The sequence below is a fragment of the Crocuta crocuta genome, unplaced genomic scaffold (assembly GCF_008692635.1).
Source record: "Crocuta crocuta isolate KB4526 unplaced genomic scaffold, BGI_CrCroc_1.0 scaffold363, whole genome shotgun sequence".
Lineage (NCBI taxonomy): Eukaryota > Metazoa > Chordata > Mammalia > Carnivora > Hyaenidae > Crocuta > Crocuta crocuta.
In genome coordinates this window covers 1,612,037-1,637,289 of record NW_027531626.1, presented here as the reverse complement: position 1 = coordinate 1,637,289, position 25,253 = coordinate 1,612,037, and the positions used below count along the sequence as shown (strand labels likewise).

General features: G+C 39.0%; 1 protein-coding gene across 6 annotated transcripts in view; it reads right to left on the bottom strand.

The window, feature by feature from the left end:
- Window positions 1-25,253, bottom strand: part of RASGRP3 (RAS guanyl releasing protein 3) — a 104,822-nt gene that overhangs the window by 34,290 nt on the left and 45,279 nt on the right. For 5 of the 6 annotated variants that reach the window (XM_077772773.1, XM_077772774.1, XM_077772772.1 and 2 more), the window contains exons 2-7: window positions 9,257-9,389; window positions 5,518-5,712; window positions 4,435-4,537; window positions 3,185-3,247; window positions 2,479-2,610; window positions 858-1,005 (exon numbers count right to left, since the gene is read on the bottom strand). In XM_077772773.1, the coding sequence (XP_077628899.1) occupies window positions 858-1,005; window positions 2,479-2,610; window positions 3,185-3,247; window positions 4,435-4,537; window positions 5,518-5,587 (516 nt within the window). In that variant the 5' untranslated portion in view covers window positions 5,588-5,712; window positions 9,257-9,389. The remainder of the gene's footprint in view (window positions 1-857; window positions 1,006-2,478; window positions 2,611-3,184; window positions 3,248-4,434; window positions 4,538-5,517; window positions 5,713-9,256; window positions 9,390-25,253) is intronic. The other variant, XM_077772775.1, reaches the window with a different exon arrangement.

Below are 25,253 nucleotides of genomic sequence, written 5' to 3'. Positions count from 1 at the left end.
CAGCATGGATATCATTAAATATATGTGAGCCTTGTATCATATAAACAATGAGGGGGATTCCCTCTCATGGTCTGCTAGTGGGGGGCGGGGGAGTCATTAAGGTCCTCTCCAAGTAGGATTATTTAGTGAAAAGAATCAGTCCTTCAGAAATCCATACTTCGAACTTCATTTTCTCCTTTGCAAGTAATAATGTAATTAATTCCCTCGTCCCTTGGAAAAGAAGGAGGAATGACTGCCCCCAGAGCTTTGTGAGACAAAGGCTGATTGTGACCCATTGTGGAAATATTATCATAACAAGTGAATAGTGAGTAGTTGGCTAGGAAGAGACCACAGTCTGGAAGAAGAGAAAGGAGGTGAAGGAACACTATTAAGACAGAGTAGCAAAGGAAAGTTTAATTCAGGATCTCCATTCCTGGAAATAAACAACCTGATGTGAGAGTCTCATCAGAGCCTAACTTCTTATTCTCAACATACGCCTATAATTAGGCATTTATACAAATCCCAAGCTAAATAAATATTTCTTCCCTCAGAAGGAGGGCCTAGCAAAACATGTTCACTTGGGAGAAGTCAATGGAGCTAAATAAACCTTGAATGGTTAAATCTCTACTGAGTATTTAGAAAATCATGCTTTAATCGTATGAAAGGAGACATTGAAAATAGCGACAGATATATAGCTCCTAAGCCATAAAATAAAGGCAGGATAATATTTATCTTTGGTTAAAAGGGATTGTTCCTGTGAATTAAGGGCACCTTTCCAGTGGAGCACAATGACAGAGGCTGCCAATATGGAAACACAGCTCTTGGGAAAGTTGGCATGGTTGTTGTTATCCTTGGAAGAATAAATGTCAGTTTCTTACTGAGATCCTTCTGAAAGATTTATGCTCCAGAAAAGTGAGGTGCTCAGCCAATTCAATGGGCTCCAGATGGTCAAACAGCAGACAAGCTTTTCCCTTCTTGGATACTTTTTTCCTCTGTGTGACTCTTCTCATCCAGTCATAGGAAGGACTATAAAAGAAACAGTAAGTCTGGTCAATGTGCTGAAAGGCCATTTCACTCAATGGAAGTTATTAACCTACTGACTCTGTAACTCTTGGCTTGTTTCCAGGAGCTTGTGCAAAATACACACCCTGTCCTTCATATTTGAAGAGAAAACCACTGACCCACTGCCAATAGAACATAAACTTTGAGTTGTTTTTCCAGACAGGGTGGGTTTGCACTGATCCATCCAGAATTTCTTACTTGCTCTTTCTTATGACCAGTAAGGTTTGGATCATAGGGGAGAGGTCAGGGTTAGGTATATAAATCTGGCAGATTATCAATATATTGATGGTGATTTAAGGCAAATGAAAACCACCAGAAGTTGGGTTCTTATACTTCAGCAACATATGGATTATCTGAAAAGTTCATTATAAAGACAGAGGACTGACCTCACTGCCAGAGATTCTGATTTACTAGGAATAAGCCTTAATAATCTGTATTTCTAACAACATCCCTAATGATTCCTGGATCCTGCATTGTTGATCAAGACTCTTAAAGAAGTATTCGGGGTGCCTGGGTGGCTCAGTCGGTTAAGCGTCTGGCTTCGGCTCAGGTCATGATCTCGCAGTTCGTGGGTTCAAGCCCTGCGTTGGGCTCTGTGCTGACCGTTAACTCAGAGCCTGAAGCTTGTTTCAGATTCTGTGTCTCCCTCTCTCTCTGACCCTCCCCTGCTTGTGCTGTCTCTCTCTCTCAGAAATAAGTAAAACACATTTCTAAAAAAAGAAGTATTCTAGGAAAATGGACTAGAGTATGAATGCCCAGGACACAAGAGTGTATATTTGCAAGATGGATAACCATAGTCAGGGCCATTAAATAACTTTCTCTGTACAAAGTTAATTAGTAGATATAAAATGCTAGTCTAATTAGCACTGAGTCCCTAATAAATGAGCTAACCAGTTCATGACAAAATGATGGTCAACATTTGTAAAGCCTCAGGCTTATCTCAGAAGCACATGGCTTCTCAAACTTGAATGTGCACATGAATCAGCTAGGGCTCTCTTATTAAAATGCACTTTCCAATTCAGCAGGTTTAGGGTGGGGCCTGAGATTCTGAATTTCTACTGAGCTCCCATGTGATGTCAATGCTTCTGATCTATAGACCACAATATGAGTGGCAAGGACTTAGGAGACAGGAACTAGATTTAGTAACTAAGTACTCAGCACCTATTACATGCCAAATGCGATCTTACTATGCATTTATTGGATGCTCATAGTCACCCCATCACCAAGGTACTATCCCCATTTTATAAATAAAGAAACTGAAGCTTGGAGAGATGAACTATGTCTAGTGAGGCTGTGCTTATTTTGCCCCAAGGCTTTCTTTACAAGAGCACACACTGATTCTGAAATAGTATGGACTGAGGTCAAGTGGGGCAACAACTACTCCCTCCCCCAGACAGTAGACTCATCATGTTTGAAAGAAGCTTGTGCCACTCTTACATGCTGGATATGTCGATGAGGCTGATGTGTTTTTCATACCCTAGTTGACTAGCTACTTCCCGGAATTCTTCAGTCATACGGATCAAACCAAGGTCCAAATTAAACTCTGCAGGAAACTTGAGAATCCAGTACCTGAAAGGCATCAGATATTTTTGAAAATGAGACGACTTCAAGCTAGACCTTTATGGAAACTGTTGGATCATTTTACAGATTACATTTAACCATGAACCCAGGACCATACCCCAAATCTGCAATCTCCTATTCCCCATCCCCTGACACTAGGTCTCATTCTTCCCTCCTTCAGTCAAGGACCCAAGTCTACCACTCTGCCTTTGAATCTCTCTTTCTGACTCTAAGTCCTGAGTGTCTTTACTCTCATCTAAATGTTGAACCACGGCTGAGAGGAAACTCTTCTCCCAATTCTATGGCAACTACACGGGAAAATATACGGTGAGGAAATAGAAATGAATTTACTCTTCCTAAGAGCTAGTTTCTTTCCATAATCACATTTGCTACTGCTTGATCTCTAAAAGAGAGAGAAATTTGACTCCCAGGAACAGGGGAGGGTCAATTTAAACAAAATCAGTACAAGAGGGATCTGAGGCCATTCTATTGCCAAACTAGGTCTGCTGCTTAGGGAAAAAGAAATTGTCAGCAATTCCAGAACCATAAACTAGAAGACAATTACATGTATTAGCATATTTACCTCATGAAGTAGCAGATCTTTAACCGAAATTCATCACAGTTTTCTCCACTCGCATCTCGATACGTACACTAGTTAAAGAAAAAAAAATCCCTGTACCTTGTTTCCTTTGCCCACACCTGCAGTTGTTTGACCAATTTAGATGAATTCCTAATAAGAAGGCCATACCAGGGATATTTGGGTTATATGGATCTTCAAATGAGGAGAGAACGAGCTCTGATGATATCAACACTGAATAATTATAATCTACGCACTACTACACCTCAATATTGAGACCTGGAGACTCTCAGACCACCCTGGGGACTGTGATCTTGTTCATTTTCAAGGACCTCTGCTCAGGGTAAATGTCCCCTTACCCTCTCTGACACCCCCTTCTATCCTGAGGTTGTGGGATGGATGGAGGGGAAAAGTAGAAAGTGGAGGAAGCTTGCCATGAGCAGACGGAAGCCCACATGGCCCTAACACTTGACAGACCCTCTGCCTATCAGGTTCCTACCCAGGAAGGCTTCCCAGTCATGTGGAAGGTCCCCCTGGGATGGAAGCAGGCTGATAATAAACATTAGATCTCCAGGAATAAAACCTCCTTATAAATGTGAGACTATTTTGTCATTCTGTGTCATTTGGCTTTCAATCACCTTTCAGGATTGCATTATGTACTAAAGTGTTAGATTGCTAAAAGCCCTTACTAGAATGGAGTTTCTGGGGTTTTTGTGTGTTTGGTTTTTTTTGCTTTTGTAACAGAAGTCAACCTGAAATTTATATCAACCAACCAATTGTAATAAACCTGCTAGAATGTTCTTTGTGTCTTATCAACCAGGGAAAATGTAAAAACTTATGTGGCATTTGTGCCTGAGCCAGACCTATTATTTCAGCTGGCATTTCCACATGTCTAAACCATATCCTCTATGTCCATCATTTTGCCATCCTTAAAGGATTAAATTAGGTCTTGAATTCTTTCATTATGTTAACAGCAAATGTTCAAGTCAAGTTAGAAATATTCAGCCTACAGCTTCCATTTCATTTTATATCTAGTGATTATTTTCAAGTACAGCCAAAACATCCAGATGGATAGTTAACTCTTGGGTCCATCATGCAGATGTCTTGCATAGACATCTATATATACCCAGAAAACAGCTGGATAACTGACTAAAGACTGTTTATTCATCTTAATTTACCAGCTTTTGTTAGACACTCTATTTAAATACAGAACTTGATTTATGACTGTAAAAATTACACAGTAGTTGAAAGGATATATGCAGAGAAGTTTTTCTGCCAATTCAGTGGAAGATAAATACCATCGGTGCATCAGTAGAACTATTCTTGGCAAATAACTATTGTTCAGCTCTCCATTGTCATCTGTTAAAAAATAAAATACAGTGAGGGGTGAGGAGACAACAGTACCTTTCTTCTCTTTTTCTAATATCAGTATAGAAACATCAGTGTCAAAAATGTCTTGTAGCCCCAATTATTGTTTGGGTCTTCCTTGCAAGTTAAGTGAATAGGTAGGTCTCAATCTCTAGTGTTAGATTGCCAGATTTAGCAAATAGAAATACAGGACACTTAGTTCATCTCAACTAAGGTAAACCACAAATAATTTTTTAGCATAAGTATATCCCATGCATTATTTAGGACACACTTACACTAAAAATGTACCTTACTTGAAATTCAAATTTAACTGATCTTCCTGTATTTTATCTGGTCACCCTACTCTGATCTAACACTTGCTATAACAATCAATTTTAAAAAATTAAAAAACAACTCCTTTGTGATTCTATTTGCACAAAGAACATTCTGAAATGCCGAGGCAGATACATAAACAACATAAAAAGCATGTAGCTTAGTAAAAGGTATAAGACATATATGCAAATACAGAATGCAGCAGATTGTGCTACCCATGCTTGTCTGAGACAGAAGACTGAGGAATGATCACAGTCCCATATACCACATACCATAAGAAAGTCACAAAGGGCTGTGGGAGGAAGCAATCTGCACTGCTGACAGTGGGGATTAGGGATGGTAATATGAACACCTGACATGGCATGTGAGATGGGCCCTGAAGCACAATTTTAGTGAACTAGTGTAATAAAGGCATAGATAGACAGATGTGGGGATGTCCCAGAAACATTAAGTGGACCGTGTGGCTGGCATATTAGCTGTGAGAAGTAAAGGGAAGAAAATGCAGAGAGGACAGTGCTACTGGGGGAGACAGGTAGGGGTCAACCAAAAAGGACTTAAATACCAGAGATGGAGATTGAATTCTATTCCACAGCAACACTTGTATGTGAAAAGGGGGACAAGATAGTATTAAGATATACAAAGGGAAAAAAGGCTCATACCAAACATCTCAATGCAAGTGCTCAGCAGTTCGTCTAATGTTGCTGCTTTTCCAAGTCCACTTGACCCCATGGTTATTAAGCCGTTGTCAAAAAACTAGATACATTTTCAGCAACAGATAGACCATCTCCATAATCATGCACCTTGGTAATGTTTGTGCTAGTACTGGTATCTGTCCTTAGTTATACTTCAAGACTCTAAGAAACAAGAAAAGAAAGTTATTAGACTAGAATGCAGATCTTGTTATGGCATTACTTTCCTAACTAAAAAGATAATGACTTCCATTGACTCTGTTTTTCTACAAGAAAGGTATCAGAGTGGCAGAAATAATATGTTAACCACTATGATGGCAAAATGCCTGCTAACCTGTTCCTTAGTATGCAGGTGCCCAGAAACACAGAAATGTTCTGTTAAATACCAGCCCATTTTGCAGCCGACATTTTCTTGATACAATATATTAGCTTTCTTCATATTCTTTTTTTTTTTAAGTTTTTATTCATTTTGAGAGAAAGATAATACAAGTGATTAGGGGAGGGGCAGAGAGATAGGGAAAGAAAATCCCAAGCAGGCATCAGCACAGAGCCTGATGTGGGGCTCCAACTCACAAACTGTGAAATAATGACCTAAGCCAAAACCAAGAGTTGGACACTTAACTGACTGACCCACCCAGGTGCCCCAATTTTCTTCATATTCTTAAGTGATAAGAGCGACATTCAAGAATATTATAAATGTTACTTGGTTTAATAATATTATAAGCGTATAGAAGGAGGTAAATTTTTTAAAAAGTTTATATTATTTTGAAAGAAAGAAAGAGAGAGCATGTGCATGAGTGGGGGAGGAGCACAGAAAGAGGGAGAGAGAGAACCCCAAGCAAGATCTGAGCAGTCTGCAGAGCCTGATGTGGGGCTCCATCTCACAAACTGTGAGATTAAGACCTGAGTTGAAATCAAAAGTCTGACGCTTAACTGACTGAGCTACCCAGGCACCCCGAAGGAAGTAAGCTATAAAATACAAATATATTAATGAGCATTATCCTCAATGATCATATAAACATTCAACAGTTGATTGAAAAAATTTTATTTGCCTGATTTCTCTAATAGTAACATTAGTACTAGTGGGAGTAGTAATAAAAGTATGAACAATAGTCTATTGAACATCCATATTATATACCAAGCACCAAACCACTTTATACATATTATCTAACATGACCTTCCTAATAATACTGTTATGACCAACACAACAATATCTCATAGCAATGCTTCATAACAGTAGTAATTATTATTCCCAATTTATAGATGAGGTCATGGGATTTGCAGAGATTCAGCAACTGGTCTAAAACCACACAATTATTAAGGCCTAGAATCTGGATTCCATTATAAAATAAAGCTTTTAGTTTCCTTTTTCCTCTTTCATTGCTCTCCCAAGTATAGATAGCATACATTGTCATGGTTTTGCCCCCTAATCCAGTATGAGGAATATCACTGCTCCACACCATATCAGAAAGATGACAGAGCCAAGTGATCTGTCACATAGGTAGAAAAAATGTGGGATGACAGCTTTCTCATTTTACATCAGTGTCCTATAGGAAATGAGACTGGAAACTACCTCTTAGGGTCCCTTATACTGAAAGCATTGCTGTTGGAGGCACCATCATTTTATTTTAGAGTCCTTGATGCCAACTCCAAACAGGGCTTAGAGAGGGTGAAAGGTCATCATTATGTAAGACAGTTACCCACTTTGGGCAGTTTAATAGGTAAGTGGGGCCACTGGGAATTAATCTCTTAAACTGTTTGAAGTCAGTGTCTTTTCTACTTGCAAAAACTATTACTCAACTGGTAATTATCAAGCACCCGACAAATGCCAGGCACTGGCCTGAGCATTGAGGCTGCCAAGATGAACAAATCATCGTCCGTCCCATCCCTGCCTTCAGTAGGCTCAAAGTCAACTTCAGAAAGCAGACACGTGAATGAATAGGGGGGAAAAAAGCTAATGTCCATGTGTATGGTTGTGTTAGTTCAATGGGACCACCAAAGAGTGACATTTGAGTGAGTCTGCACACTAGGTATATAACTCCAAAGAAAATTTTTTACCATGTATTATTTCTGTGTAAAAACCATATTCTTGTGCTGACAGTGCTACACTTAGAGCCTAAAAGGTAGGATTATTTCACATGTGCAGTAAAAATAACAGAAATGCTGGATCAATGCTCTCCCACCTCTGCTGCTCAAATGATTTGTGAAAGGGAAATATTAAAGATGTCTGGAAGCAATTCTTTTACATCTCTTAACCAAGTTACCTTATTGGTGAGGCCTTTCCTGACCACACTATTTAAAACAACAAGTCCTCTCTCCCCACACCCACCTCCCACTTGGCATGCCCTACCTCACCTCCCAGATTTATTTTTCTTCATAACACTTAGCCCCATCTGACGTACTATATATTTTACTTGTTTATTTGTTTTTAAATCCTTCTAGCACTATAAACATAAGCTCTATGAATGCAGGATTTTTGTGTTTGTCCTCTGGTGTACTCCCCAACTCCTAAGATTTTGTCTCTCATCGAACAGAGGCTAAAAAAAGCATTTGATGAATTAATGAATGAGTGGATAGATGGATGAAGAAATGAATAAAATAAAAGTTGTAAAGTTTATCCTTCAAAATGTATATACTTGTTGAATACGTATTATAATATTTTTAGTTTGTTTTAGTACTGTACATAAGCTTTTAATGAACACCTTGGCATACAGGTTCCCGCCAACTTTCTAGACTTAATAGGATATGTCTGTATTCATAATAAGAACTTGGTATCTCTTCCAGAACATTCTGGGGGCAATATTTCTCTTATTTCCCTAATATAAATTCTGTCCAACCCATTAAAAGTCAAGACTGGACAAATGACAAGTTTGATTGCCCTTCATGTATATGCAAACACTTTTTATCTTGTTAACTCTTGTTACTGAATGGTAAATATATTGCTTAGAACCAAATAGCCTAGATTAACTAAACAAGTTTCTTGGATCAAATCTAAAATTATTTAACTGATCTGATTTTTCTTTTTAATTTTTTTAATGCTTATTTTTGAGAGAGAGAGAGAGAGAGCATGAGCAGTAGAGGGGCAGAGAGAGAGGGAGACACAGAATCAGCAACAGGCTCCAGGCTCTGAAGGGTCAGCACAGAGCCTGACACAGGGCTCAAACTCTCAGATTGCAAGATCATGACCTGAGCTGAAGTGGGATACTTAACCAACTGAGCTACCCAGTCACCCCATTTAGCTGATCTACTTGAGGAAGGTATTACCCCTCCATAAGGAATTAGAAAGAAATGACATGGTACCAAAGTCCTGTCATTGTGTTTGGAATTATATTTGTGATCTGCAAGGAAGCCAGCACAGGCAGGCCAGGCTCTCCAATTACAATCTGTTTCTGCAATCAGGAGATGTGTCTGTGTCCCTGCTTAGCATTCTGTCACCTGCACATGTACCTGAGATCTCATTTCATATGTGTGACTATTAGTGTGTCTGCAACTGCTTTTTTAAAAGTAGAGCTTCTATATTATAAAAACAACATATATTCGTCATTGAAAATAGGACAGGAAGGAAAAAGAAGGAAAAAAAGTTGCCCACAATCTCATCACCTAAAGAGAACTCTTGTTAATACCATAGCATGTTCCTTTTAGTTTTTCTAGGCATATTTATTCTGGCAAGTTTTGTCTGTAATCTCCAATAGTTTAAATAAATACTTACCTACTGGTTTCACACAGATAGGCATCCAGGTCTGCAAGAATGTTAAGGGTAGTTGTCATTATTGGAAAATGCACTGAGGATGCAGTCTGCAAAACTGGTTTATCCAACTTGAATAATAAGCGCTTTGCAGAACCTGATAATAGAACATAAAGAAATCCGCAGATAGAGTTAAGTAATAGAAACCCAAAGAATCCACGTTGTGTTAAAGCATTTCCAAAAGCTTTGAGTTATAGGTGGTTTTTCAGATTCTGTCTATCTCAAAGTCAATTAAAAATATTCAAAATATTTATTTGGTGACATGGTATGTTTTAAATCAAGTAGCTTCTTTGAAAAAATTCAGCCTATTAAAGTCCTGCAAATGTGGCAAAAACCAAAATTTATACACATAATGTAAAATACTAATTTAGTCCAAATACACTTCTATCATTGGAGTACTCATTAAGAATTTCCAACACTGACCTTGGAATGTTAGTAAATCTCTAAAACAGTTTGTTGTGGTGATCATCAAGCTCTGGCTCTAAATCATTCCTGACTGTCTCAATGTGAATGTCAATGTTATTTTAGTCCAGGTTGTTTAGTCTCCCAATGGTTTGGGACTTGCTTTAGTGTTGATAGGTACTCTCTGCCTGCAATGAAAATTATTGCTCCCCAGAATACACACTTTCTCACAAGTTTGAAAAGGACACAATAAAGCCAAAATTTCCCCAGGGCTTGAATTACTTCTATGAGACAAGTTCTCACTTCAAAAAGGCAACAGAATTCTGTTGGGTGTGATTCCAAAGGCTATGATGTATGCATGCAGCAAAAAGGCTTTCATTTACATGAAAGCCTCTGTCTTCAACAAATCTTTGTGAGGTTGCCTAGGACAATAAGAACTATGCTCCCAGTTTTAGAAACAGTAAAAAGGAGCCAACTCCATGCAGCTAGCCATTAACAGACATAAATTAGCACCTCAGCCTCTTGACTCAGAACCTTTAGGGTCTTTAAAAATTGGACTTCAATGTTAGATAAGCAAAAGTGGGGTAGTTTTACTCACCTCTGAGTAAAATGCCAATATTGCTGCTTACTTTACTGGACTGTAGAAGGAGTTACAGAGGTAATGGAAAATATACCCACCGAATGTCCTGTAAAACACCGGGTGCTCAGGGAATGTGTTTCCCTCTGCCCACACTACCTCTTCCCTTCCAATAGTTAAAGGTCTTTAAGTTGAGGACGTAGCTGAAGTACAGGACCAATATGATTGAAGTGACAGGATGAGAGATGTTAAGTTAGAGAAGAAAAAAGGAAATAGGAGAAAAGACATTGTGACACCAGCGCTTCTAGGAGTGGGGCAGGTGGCCTCATCAGCAATGGAATCCTATTCCCAAAAGTTCTTGGGCCAAAGTAAAGTAATGACTGTCAGAGATGTTGTAGGCTTCATTCCCAGAAGGTGTCTAGGAAGCATGCCAAAATGACAACAAAGGTTGCTCCTGGCTCCAGGATTGCAGGATTTATAAGGTGAAATATTCTATCTGGTAAAAATTTCATAAATAGTTTTGAAATGATGTTGGCCATGTTAGAACTTCCAAAGATAGTCTTGTCTATAGCATTATCTCTAATGCAATAAAAAACTAACAAAAAACCTTAAAGACTCTTCCCTCCTAATGGCAGATATTGTCTTTATATAGAAATGACCACAAATATGTCTTGGCTATTATAGGACCTTGATATGGAAATAAGGAAGTTTCTCTAAATGCCTAAAACCTTAGAGAAAATGAGTTGTAATTATTAGAAACTTCTAAACCTTCAGGATTAAGAACTAACTCATCCCAGCCTTCAATCCTGGCCACATTCACGCTGAATCTCCCTTTCTCACCACAGACACGGTATTCAAAAGGTGCTGTGATTGTATTCTCTGAGACTCCATAGGAGAATCAAGACTATTAAGTTCAGTAAGAGGAGTGATAACAAAACCCTGAAATATAATGAATTTATTTGACAAATATTTACTGGGGATTTATTAGACACCAGATACTACATAAGGTACTGGAGTGGTTGGTATACAAGATTAGGGGCAAGCAGAGAAAAGGATAAATGGATGAGTGAGAAAGACATAATTCTTATCCTATACTCTAGCAAAGAATTAAACAATTACAATAAAGTATCCCACGAAGGGGAGGGGCACTACTTTAGTATAGGAGCCAAAGGAGTTTTAGCTAGGCAAAGAGTGGATGGGACTATTCCAATTATGAAAAGTTTAAAGAATTTAGAATGACTGAAGTATTGAATATGTCAAGACATGAGACTAAGAAGTCCATAGGAGTAGCTTATGAACAGTATTTGTAAGTTATGTGAAGGAGAATGAGCTTTATCTGAAAGGCAATGTGAAACCATTGTTTCAAAGATGAATAAGAGAGCACTGTGATCCTATCTAGATTTAAAAAAAAAATTTTTTTGTTTATTGTTTATTTAGTTTTGAGAGAGAGATGAGAGAGAGAAAGAGCACCAGCAGGAGAGGGGCAGAGAGAGACAAAGATACAGAATCCAAAGCAGGCTCTAGGCTCTGAGTGTCAGCACGGAACCCAATGTGGGGCTGACACCCATGAACTATGAGGTCATGACCTGACCTGAAGTCGGACACTCATCCAACTGAGCCACCTAGTTGCCCCTAAATTTTTTAAAAGATCCCTCCAGCTGCACTGTGGAAAAGAGATTAGAAGAGACATACGCTGATGATGTGGAAACCAGTTAGGAGGCGATTATAACCATCCAGGCGAGAGATGATTGTTATCTAAACCAGTGTGCGGCAATAGAGATGGAGAGGGGTGGTTGTTACAGAATATAATTTGAAGATAGACACAACAAGAATTGCTGATCCAATGCCTTTGGGGAATGAGCAGAAAGGAGGAATCAGGGATAAGTCTCAGGTTTCTAGCTAAACATTTGGTTGGGTTATGGAGCCATTCCCTTGAGATTAGGACACTGAGGGGAAGGGGAAGGAGTAGGAAGTTCATGGTGGACAAATGATGAGTTCACTTTCAGATGTGTTGAGTTAGAGCTGTCTGAGATGTCCAAAGGGAAATGTTGAGTTAGCTTCTGGATACCTATTACAGACTTCTGATTTGACACCTGAGCATATTTAAGTGCTAAAAATCAGCTGGAGAGGAAAATTTAAGGAACAGGAGATAAAAATTTTAACCTACATAACAATGATCCAGAGAGGACAGAAATGATGGAGCCATGCACTGGTGGAGGGATTTACCTTGGATAATGTCGCAGGTCAGCTTTTTCATTGTAACAGCAGGAAAGAGGGGAAAATGGGTAGAGATATAGGTAGATTTGTCCTTTTGATAGCAGGAAATCAAGGAAGTTTCTGTCTAATCACTTCTATTTACTCTAAAAAGAAGGAGACAAGGTCATCTGCTAGAAGGTCTGAGGTTTATCAAGAGGAAAAAATATGCAACAGATGTTGTAAAGCACAGAAGAAAGAAACCAGAATTATTGGGCTATTTCCCATTATTTCCATTGAGAAGGCTGATGTTTCTCTTCTGGAGTTTGTTTTGAGAGTTTAGTGTTCCTTGTTCTGTGGGTGACATCATTCGTGCCACGTTTCTGAAATTATCTAACTTTTCTGGAACAACTTATGTGGCAAGTTTATTCTTTATGGAGCAGGCACTTCTGAGTTAATGCTGTTACAGTCCAGTCACATGTGGTTTTCATAACTCAGAGCTAAAGCATGGCTGGCATTTGCTAGGTAGTTTCCACACAGGGGCGTGTATCCCTTCTCCTATTTTACCTAGCTTTGCTTTAAATGGTGAAGAAGAAGACAGATACTATTGGAAGTGAAATAATAAAGAAATAATTTGTCTCTCACCCTTTGACTTGACCCAGGACACTGCATTCTGGGCCACTATAGCCTCAGCCACCTTTCCCACGTCCTCTCCCTTCCCAGTAGGGATTTCTGTATCTCTGCCCCACCATGTACATACACCAATGCCCTCATTACCTGTTATCTTTAAAAAGGTCATAAATAACAAAATACATTACTGTTTCTTCTCATTCACTCTTCATATTTGGTGTCCTTTGCTTATTTCTGCATTGGTCTTCTTTTAACTTTAATTTTCCTTCTCATTGTTTTCAACATTACCTCTCAGCTCTTTGAATTTCTCTTTCTACCTTATTTCCTCCAATCACTTACTCTTTATCATCATACTCTCTCAATAGTCGCACTGTCATCACTGTCAAAGTTGATTCTATCACAAACCAACCCAGATAGTACGTACCAAGGAAATAAGCCCAGTGCTTACAGCAAAGTTATAACATTTTAAATGGGCCATCATGATAACCCAGAGAATAAAGCATCTCACATTTACAGATAGTGGAGCAATAATCCCAAAGATTATTTATCGATGACATATGGAGTGAGCAGCCCTGGAAAATAGTGTTTTTCTCAACTCTAAAAGTAATTTTTTTCATTTTTTTGCATTGGACAGATTTACCTAATGTGATAATGAGGTCTTCCTGGGTTTTAAATTGTTGTTGTTGTTGATTTTTCTCTTGCAAAGAGCTTTTTCTAAATCAATAGGGCATTAATAATCAATGTCGTCGTGGGGCATCTGGGTTTATCAGTCAGTTGAGCATCCAACTTCGGCTCAGGTCATGATCTCATGGTTCATGAGTTTGAGCCCGGCATCAGGCTCTGTGCTGACAGCCTGCTTCAGATTCTGTGTCTCCCTTTCTCTCTGTTCCTCCCCTGCTCTGTCTCTCGAAATAAATAAAAATGTTAAAAATTTTTTTTCAAATAAGTAATCACTGTTGTTGTGGATATTAGAAAACAAAGTAATAATAGTTTCTTCAAATAATACTTGTTGGTGGCATACAATATGATACATGTAATGTTGGGAAAATTACCTATATTATAGTTAAATCTTATAACAAAATATTTTGTTAAAGTAAAATGTCATTCTCCCAGTTCAGAGATGAGGAAACGGAGGTCCAGAAAGGTTAAATTACTTGTCCATGCCATGTTACTAGTTAACTGGCAAAGCCAGGTCTGTCTGACTCTGAAAATTTGTATTTTTTTCTACTACCCACACAAATTTTAGCTGTGTTAAGGCTTGCCTATTAGGTCAATTTCTAGGCATTGCCTAGGACAAATGTGTACTATGCCCTCTGCTTAGTTTCTAAGCATTCGATCACTGGCTCTATTGTCTGAAGATGAATGTCCATCAGTATTACAGCAACTTGGCAATTCAGGGACTCACTGGTACCAAATACTGAACGGAAGTCAATAACCAGCTCAGAGCTCATTCCACAAGGCCTCCTTGTAGTTCCAGTTAACAATTAAGTAATAAGGTTAAGCTGCATTTTATTTATTTTTTTCTTGGTTACTGGTATTTACTATTGGCAATCAAACAAACATACAGCCATCTGACAGGAGTTAAATGAGAAATGAGAATCTTGAAGAAGTTCTAGCAATAAATACAAAATTCCAAAGTCCAACTGAGCAGGTATTTTCCTGGCATTTGGCTGAAGCTAAACACAGAAGAGAACTGATACATACACATATTAGACATTTGCAATCAGATGGTTTCCAGATGAACACATTCAACTCTGTGGAAAGATTATGACCTACCACGGCAACTCTAGTGTTCAAATTGTAAATAATATCCAAAAAGAAGATTCAGAACTAGAAAATGTTTAGCCTAGAAGTTAAAATTTTAAACTTTGGGAAAACAGCTTTTGTGAAGATCAATGTTTTCTTCTCAAGATGCAAGCATTATATTCATAAGAATCTCATCTATGGCACTAATGCTCTGGAAGGACCAGTTTCCAAATCTGCTCAAATAAAGTCTCCATCCCTCACCCTTTGACTGTTCATTTACTCCAGAGTGAGCCTGATGATGATGATGTTGGTGGAAAAGGAGGAAGTCATTGTTTAGGATGCTATCTGGGTCATCACTGTGCTGAGTGCTTTACCCATTTAAATATGGGAGGTCAGTATTCTCCCGAGTAATCCACCAATAAATAAAACACAGCTAAACACTGTAGCTTAATTGTTACCAAAATTGTTGCCGAAAAAAGGCCCTGTGGGATGAGCTGTGAGCTGGTTCAGTACTTGGTACCAGCACTAAGAGGCTCATGCCTGCATGCCCACCAGACGCAGGAAGAGATTTTCATTAACCGGCACGACTAAATAAAACTCTTACAGAACCAGCCACTGGGCCCAGATGACAATCTCAGGGGTTTTTAGCTACACAAAGGAGGATGAAGATACTATACAGAAAGCCTCTAAGAAGCAAAAGAATGTGAACAGAAGACACAGCCAGCAGTATAATCTGTTTCACAGGAATGTAGCAAGAACCACCAACATACTGGAAGACTGACTTCAAAAGTATGTCCGTGCTTACACAAAGGCTTTTTTTAGTTGAGCAAAAAAAAAAAGAAAATAAGGCCAATGGTTAAATATCCACTAAACATTAAGCACTATGATATGGGCTGGAAGTGTAAAGAGCCCCCCCTCTTTTTTTTTAAGTTTATTCATTTAAAAAAAATTTTTTTAATGTTTATTTATTTTTGAGAGAGAGACAGAATGTGTGCAGGGGAGGGTCAGAGAGAGAGGGAGATACAGAATCTGAAACAGGCTCCAGGCTCTGAGCTGTCAGCACGGAGCCTGACGTGGGGCTTGAACCCCAAGCCGTGAGATCATGACCTGAGCCCAAGTCAGACACTTAACCGACTGAGCCACCCAGGTGCCCCAAGTTTATTCATTTTTGAGAGAGAGAGAGAGAGAGAGAGAGAGAGAGAACGGGGGAAGGATAGAAAGAGAGAGAGAAACACAGAACCTGAAGCAGGCTCCAGGCTCTGAGCTGTCAGCACAGAGCCCACTATGGGGCTCGAACACACAAACCATGAGATCATGCCCTGAGCCAAAATCAAGAGTACAACACTTAACTCACTGATCTACCCAGATGCTCCATAAACTGGTTATTGTAAAACAAGGATCCCATTATATCCAGTGTCAGAGAAACATGCCCAGGGCATTATGGGAGCACAAATGTGGGATCAAACTTAACCAAAGAGATCTGGGAAGGCTTCCTGAACAAGACTTCTGGGAGTATTAAGTTTTATGGGTCACAAAACTAGAACAGAAAATACCAGCTAAATTCAGTGGTATCAGACAGCAAGTAGCCAGAAATATCTGAGCTTGATTCCAGAATTGGACAGAACATTGATATCATCAACCTGTTATCAAGAAACTTACCCTCAGGGAACCTGGGTGGTTCAGTCAAAGCTTCTTACTCTTGGTTTCAGCTTGGGGCATGATCTCATGGTTGGTGAGCACAAGCCCCATGTCAGGCTCTGTGCTGATAGTGCAGAGCCTGCTTGGCATCCTCTCTCCCCTATCTCCCTGCCCGTTCCCCACTTGTGCACTCTCTCTTTCTCTCTCTCTTTCAGAATAAATTTAAAAAATTAAAAGAAAACTTTCCCTCACCGAAAACACACACACACATACATGACAGTACTTAGAACAAGAGCTGATGACAGTAAAATGATTGGGGTCAGGTAGCAATGCACAGAGTCATGAACTATCATTGGATTTGTCAAAAAGCAGAAGTAAATGGATATATTGTAAAAAGCATTTAGGCTGTACAATGCTGCTTTATTAGTACAGTATCAATTTTATTATTTACCATTGACAGTGATAAGCTTTAAAAACTAAATTTCTTACACTTTCTAATGCTAACTTTTGTATACACATGCAGACTCACATGAAGAGGTAATATTAATTTCTCCTTTGTAGATGAAACTGTGCTATGTTATTATCTAAATGAAAAGATTTTGCTCCTGCTTAGAAACCGGTATGTTCATAGTACTCTTTTGTGTGCTGCTAAAGTCTCAGTTTACAATTACTTCTGAATTGGAGCTAGACCCTTTATTGAAACCAATTAAAAGTAAAGTATAGGAACAAAATACATTTTTAAAATTAATACTGTACCCTCCATTGAACATATATAGCCTGAAGGCCATGATTAGAAGGTTCCACTTAATGACTTTGTCATTTTCTATGATTTCAGGTGTTTCTCCTATGGCAAATGTTTCTCCCTTTCTCTAACAGGAAAACAAACCTCAGATGTGGTGTTCTCTCTCTTCTTCTCATATGAGGCATTAACTAATTTCACCTCATTCCTGAAAAGAAATCACTGTACATACCAACAGAAGAGAAAATACTAGTGACTAAGAAATGTCAGTGGCATCTGAGGTCACATTTAACTTTTCTAAGGCTTGCTTTCATCATCCTTAACACAAAATAATATTACTCTGCCTTCCTCATCAGAACAAAAAAAAGGGCCCATTTAAAAAAGACTTTAGAAGCATCAAACACAATGATAAAAAAAAAAGGGGGGGAGTCTTAAAATTACAAAATGTTCCCAACTATATTTGTAAAGTGATTTTTGGAATGTAGAGTGTATTTCATTATTAGAACAACATTATAGGTGGATTAATAGCATATTACATACAGAAGATAAGGAGGTTGGGGTATTTATCAAAATGCTGAAAAGAACTTTTAGAATTCTCACGGAGTTTAGAGGTTGATAGTACTAGTTTGTGAATATACCAAACTACCCTTTGGAAATTGTTTAACTCCAAGAAACATGAATCAGACGGGTATTTTTCTCTTATTAGTGGATCTAGAGAGACCCAGGAAGAGGGGAAAAAAGAGGGAGAGGACGATGGCTTTTCACAAAGTCACAATTAAAGAGCTGGAGGAGGCAAAGGACTGGAAACAAGGATTTTGTTGATATACTTATAAAAAGGGAAAATTAACGAATTAGAGCTAAAATACTAGCAGTTTAAATAAATACGAGGTATCTTTCCTGGCCAAAAACAGAAACAAACAAACAAACAAAAAAACCCCACCTGCTCCCTACTGGCCACCTCTCCTATGTCTCTCATCCTTCACAGCCAGGTAGTTTGCTGGAATGATTCCATCCCCTCTTCAGACCACCCAAATCAAACTCTGTCCAGTTCTCCCTTTATTCCCCACTCCCACACTTCACCAAAACTACTCTGGCAGAAGACACCATATTTACACTAAGGCTCGGCAGCCTTGTGTTACCTCTTGACCACACTCCCCCTGAAATTCTTCCCTTGGATGGTTTTCCTGGCAACTTCTCTTCCCTAGTTTTACTCCTGTGCCTCTGGTCACACCTCAGTCACACAGAGACTCCTTTCTTAATGCTGGGGGTCCACAGGTATCCATGCATGGACTTTTCTTCTCATCTCAGACCCTCCATGCTAAACTCACCCACACTCATGGCTTCAACTACCACCTCCATGTTGGTAACCACAAAGGAAACTGAGGCCAGATGCATGGTGTACTGTAGAGGACAGAGAGTGGAGGCTGCAGATAGGCAGACCTGGGATCATGTCCCAGCCCTGGCACTTAATTGGGGGTGCCTTTGAGGAAGTTTTACTTAGCTCACGGGTAGGCTTTCATCCCTTACCACGGCACATTGCTAGTGAAGGTATGAAATGATACAGCTTTGGAAAACAATTTGGCAGTTCCTCAAAAACTTAAACAGAGAATTACCGTATGATTCAGTAAATTCATCCCTAGGTATATACCTGAAAGAATTGAAAACTTACGTCCAGAGGCACCTGGGTGGCTCAGTCATTAAGCATCCGACTCTTGATTTCAACTCAGGTCATGATCTCATGGCTTGTGAGTTTGAGCTCCACATCTGCCTCTGCATTGATAACACAAAGCCTACTTGGGCTTCTCTCTCTGTCTCTCTCTGCTCCTCCTCTGCTAGCATGTGTGTTTTCTCTCTCTCTCTCTCTCTCTCTCATTTTCTCTCACAAAATAAATAAATGAACCTTGAAAAAAAAAACTATATCCAAATAAAAGCTGGTACACAAGTGTTCAGCAAGTACTAATCACTATAGCCCAAAAGTTGGAACAACCCAAACATCTGCGAATGGCTAAATAGACCAACAAAATGAAGTATATCAATGTGATGGAATTTTATTCAGCCACAAAAAATAAAATACTGATACATGCCACTACATGGATATACCTTGAAAACATGATGCCACGTGAAAAAAATCAGACCTCACCCCCCCCAAAAAAAGTGAGATCACAAAACAAGCCGTATATTATATAATTTTCCATTGAGATGAAATGGCCAGAATAGGCATATTCATAGAGAAAGAAAGTAAATTAGGGCTTCCAGGGGCTAAGGGAAGGGAGGCATTAAGAGTGACTACCATGAGTTCAGGGTTTCTTTTTGGGGTGATGAAAATGTTCTGAAGTTTGATAATGGCGGTTGCTTTATAACCTTGTGACTATATGAAAAATCATTAAACTCTACAACTAAGAAGGAGAGAGTCTGATAGTATGTGAGTTATACTTCAATTGTAATTTATTAGTTAATTAAATACTATGTCCTCTTCACCCTCCTACTAAACTGTCTTATTTCCTTCTGATGTATGGCTCCACCTGCCCCAGTATTCCATGCCGGACACTAGGGACTCATCCGAGATTTCCCAGCTCCTCCTTTCCCCTTCCCTCCACACACATGTCTGATCCTCTACCTCCCAAATGCTTCTCATCTGCTTCTGATGAGAAGCCCCCACCCTGTTCCTCTCCACTTCCGCTCCTGGGTTGAGGCTGCCATTACCTCTCCCCTGCTCCACTACAGTGTGCATCGTTGAGACTTTTCTAGATTGACTCTCCATTCTTCTAGAATGTTATATTACTAAAAAATGAACTTTTCTATGTGCGATGGACTGAATGTTTGTGTCCCCCCCCATTCTTATGTTGAAACCCCAATTCCCAGCATGATGGTATCTGGAGATGGGGCCTTTGGGAGATAATTATTAGGTCATGAACATGGTTTGTTGTCTAAGCCAGCCAGTCTATGGTATTTTTGTTACAGCAGCCTGCACTGACCAGGACATCATGCTTTGCACATATTGTTTCTTTTTTAGAGTGTTTCCCTTCCCCTCAGAAAGTCTGTTTGGCAATCACACACTCACTTCTTAAATGCATACTTAAATTCTTCTCCTCCCTCCCAGCTCCTCCAGCCAGACTTTGGCACTCAGCTTACTGACTTCCTTTAGGCTTTGTATGATTTATGTTACCAAGTGGTTCTGTCTCCCCAGTAGTTTCTTAAGAACCAGACTGTGTCTTTTGTCTTTCTAGCTCTAGACCCAGAAGTATGTCTGATATCTGTATATGGTTATCTTTCTCTACCACCTTCTTCTTCCAACATGATCTGCAAACTTCAGATTTCTTTTCCACTGTTTTTCTCGAATCTTATTTTCATCTTGAATTTTTTTTTATTCAATGAATTTACTCCTCTTATATTAACATGCTCATGATAGAATTTCAAGACACGCTTCCAGAGTTTTTATTACAGATTTAGGTTATAGAGAATAAAAATACACTGAAAACTTCTTCCAGTCATTTTATCATTTAGTTAATAAACACTATTTCTGTGCCAGACACTGTGATTAACACCATGGCAGAGGTACAAGATTATATCAGGCACAGACTGTGATCTCAGAGGCCTTAGAATCTAAAGACAGGGGCATAGGGGCACCTGGGTGGCTCAGTCGGTTAAGCATCCGACTTCAGCAAGGGTCTTGTGAGTTTGGGCCCCGCGATGGGCTCTGTGCTGGCAGCTCAGAACCTGGAGCCTATTTCAGATATTGTTTCTCTCTCTCTCTCTCTCTGCCTTTCCCCCAATCATGCTCTCTTTCTGTCTCTCTGTCAAAAATAAATAAACATTAAAAAATAAAAATAAAATACATAAAGTGGCATAAAATGAACAGAAATTACAATACAGGGCATTATGAAAGAGTCACGAGAGAAGTAAAAACTTCTGACTCATAGACTCAAGTTGTGTCTTAAAGCATGAGTAGGGCTGCACTGAGTGGAGAAAAGAAGGAGAAACCACATGCAAAGAAAATGACACTGTCAAAGGCAGAGAGGCGTGGAGAGGCAGGGATACTAACAGAACGGGGAGCTCTTAAAACGAGATTTAAATTACACATGTGTTCGTTCTTTCACTCAGTCAACACTGAAAAGGGGAGAAAAGGACTGTCATGCTCTAAGCATCACAACTAAAAGCCACTGGGAAGGTCCATGTGATACAATCCAATGCAGCCCTTTTCTGGGTCCATGCAGGCTTTACGCGTTTTAGTCATTTAATGAGTTCTGAGTATGGCTTGACTGATGATGAAAAGCCTGGACTCTAGAGCCAAACCACTGACACCGAATTCGATTCTTGTGTCTTCTAGTATGCGGCCTTTGGCAAATTATGTAAGCTTTATGGTGTCTCAGTACCTTTACCTATACAGTTGGATAGTAATAGTTTCTATGTTGTAGGGTTGTTATGAGAATTAAATGAGCTAATACAGGTTAAGTGTGGATTAACTGGAACATAGCACATTCTTGGTAAGGGTTAGCTACTATTATTTTTTCCCTGGTAAATGGCCAGAAGTGCTAACTACAGAATAAAATGATTCCTATTTATATCATTTCTCTCAAAGTTATAAGCCAAATATATTTTATATGCATATACTCATTTGGCAAAAGAAAGGAAGAAATGAGAGAGAGAGAGAGAGAGAGAGAGAAATGAAGAAATGAGGGGGAAAGGCAGCATAGGCTGGAAATCTGAATTATGAAATGAGAACTAGTTTAAATCCCATTTCTACCAATTGTACCTTAGTCCCGTATTTTTTTTAAAGATTCCATAATCAGTGGAGCACCAGGGTGGCTCAGTCAGTTAACCATCTGCTCAACTCTTGGTTTCAGCTCAGGCTGTGATCTCACGGCTTCGTGAGTTCGAGCTCTATGTGGGGCTCTGTGCACTGACTGCGTGGAGCCTACTTGTTATTTTCCCTTTTCCCTTTCTCTCCACCCTCCCCCCAACTCATGCTCTCTCTGTCTCTCTCAAGATAAATAAACTTTTAAAAAAGGATTCCATAATCAGCTTCTTACTATGTAGAATTTATTACTTTGGGAGGATAATGTAGCTGCCTCTAGACATAAAAACCAACTTATTCATATTCACCTATTTATATTTTTATCAATCAATTATAATCTATTTTTTAAAGAAATATCTATCAAGCATATAAGATAGGTAATTACAGGGATACAGAGACACATACATGTCCCCAAAGAAGTTAAAGAGAAGTTAAAGAGCAGTAGATACATATAGAAATGTAGTAGTATTTCATATATACCAAAAAGTCATGAATATGGCCCAAGTCTTGACATTGAACTCATTCTTCTCCAGAATGGGAATAAATGCATGTCAGGTTATCAAAACCCATAAAAACAGTTCTTCAGATTAGATAGAAGACAAAAACATTTTCACCCAAAGTTCTGCTGATGGATCTACTGGTCACAACAAGGATGTTAAAGAGTTGAAATAGTAAGTGAAACCTAGCCAGGCACTAAAATTAGAACGAGAGCCTTGTTGGCTTCTGTGGTAATTTGTGGGGATTTCACAAGTCTTCATGTTCACACAGTTTTAACCCCTGGCCAATCTTTATCTCACCACAAGATCTCATATTTTCAACAATTCTAATCTCTAGTCTAAGAACCAGGGCACGTACTTATTTAACTATCCTACTACTCTTCGACTATGAAGCACAGAAAACCCGAGTTTTTACCAAACATCTAGGTAATGAGATATTTCCTCAATACTCAAAGCAATGCTAATTAATTATTGCTTTCTTAAAATAGAAAAATATAATTGAAGATGTTTAGAGGCGCCTGGGTGGCTCAGTCAGTTGAGCATCCGACTCTTGATTTCGGCTCAGGTCATGATCTCATGTTTGGTGCAATTGAGCCCCACATCAGGCTCCTCGTTGACAGCGTGGAGTCTGCTTGGGATTCTCTCACTGCCCCTCCCCTGCTTGTGCACGCATACAGGTGCATGTGTGCTCTCTTACTCTCTCTCTCTAAATAAATAAATAAACTTTAAAAAGAGAGAAAATGTTTAAACCTCTCATTAATTTATCACTATATAGTAATACCTGGTTTGGGAGATAAAGGGGAAAAGCCACCATAAAGCCATCATTACTAGGAAGAAAAATACAATTAAGGCAGGATCTAGACTGAAAAATGAAGGAACACTCAAGACCCAAAATGTGTTACATTCAGGCATCTAAAGCAGTGTCAATGGAGCCCGTTTTCTAAAAGTGGTTTTGGTTCTCAGGCATTATAGTGTTTTTTTCAAAATTTAGTTTTGCTTTTGCATAAGGGAGTCTTGCCTTTGATAATGTGCTGTCTACAAGGTGCCAAACATCTATTTATAAAAATGAGAAAACTGTTTATGTCATCTAGATGCATCCAAATCTCCACATCTTTGTGGTAATACACGGCAATCTAAATCATCCCAATGAGTCTTTTATTGAGAACCCTGTTTACGGCAAGATGACTGAAGAGATACCGTATGTTGGACATCAATAACATCTCGATACAGAGATGTTTTCGTGGGTCCTGATACAACATCGTACTTCCCATAAAATCTAAGGAAGCCTGGATCTGATGCTATAGCAGTTAGATATAAAAGTACAGTGGCTGCTTAAACATTATATTGTTCTCAAATGCCCTTTTGACATTTTTCTCTTTATCTAAGCACACCTATTTAAAGACAAATCTTGAACCACAAGTCTTAGTTTTTTTCCCTCCAAATTGAAGATGGTGCAAATTAAGTTCTTCCATATTACAGATTATAAAATGGTGACCTCTTGGACAGAGAGCTGGCCCACTGATGTTATTTTGTTGTTGTTGTTAGGCCCACGTAGGATTGGCTCTCACAAAGTCTCAAAATCTTTGCATTATTTGCAAAATCTACAAATTCAGACTTTCACTTTTTAAAAAGCCAGTTTTCTAGATTCTGGTGGAAAAATCATATCTGCCTCATGAGACAACATCTGGCTGGAGCTGTGTAGCAACTGCCTTCAAGTTCCCTGAAGTTCCAACTACCCTCTATTGTTTCCCCAACTGAGGTCAAGGGTCGTTGCCATTTATCATCCCACCGTGTGCCTTTTCTTTTTAGTAGATTTGTAAGGAAGGTGAAATATCATTTGCCCTGGATGGAAAGAGAATTTTCCTTACCCTCAATCTACTTCATTCACTGCAGTCTTTTCTCGGCCCTGTAGACATTTACATTTGTGAGCCCCAAATTCAGACACATCAGGCTCCCTCTTGACATTACAGATGTTAAGCAAAAGCTAAGAAGGATTCTTCATTGTGCAGGTCTTCAGAATGTTACTACTCGTGGATTGAACAAAGACGACACACAGCTACTATGCCTTCTGGCATATTTTCATTCAAAAAGTAGGTTCAGATCACGAGACAAACCTCACCTCCTGCCCAAGCAAGGAAATAAGTTTGAGAATTCCTACAGCATTTGTCAGGGTTGCTTTGGCTAACAGATTATTATTTATTTCCATTTATAACATGCTTACAATGTCTAGATTACATCCAAGTTTTGCAATTCCCTCAGATTTCTGTGTTTTCCTTTTGCAGAAAAATTCTCATAAAATAGATGTTCACTAATGATTCCCAAATAGCATGGGACTTGCTGCCAATGCCCTCTCAACACTTTACTTCGTAGATTCTGTAAAGATTAAGGGAAAACAGAACGTATACTGTGGTAATCTATATAAAAAAAAGTGTACCTACCCTTGCTTAGAGGAGAATACATTTTTACATTCCTCACATTACAGTGACTATCTAGTTTCACTCTCCCCCACTTCCTCCCTGTGTTGCTTTGGATCTGTTGACTACAACTAGTTAACAGTTTATTCCTCCATGTCAGGTTTGAGTAACACACAGGTACTCATCACTGTGGGCTTTTCAGGATAGCTTCCTGTGGATAATTTCCAGCACTGAGATCATGACTCACTTGGGTAACTGGAGACTATACCAGTTGAGCTGGTATTCGTCCTTTGTTGCTGTTTATTGCTCTAAAAGGAGAAACCAGAAACC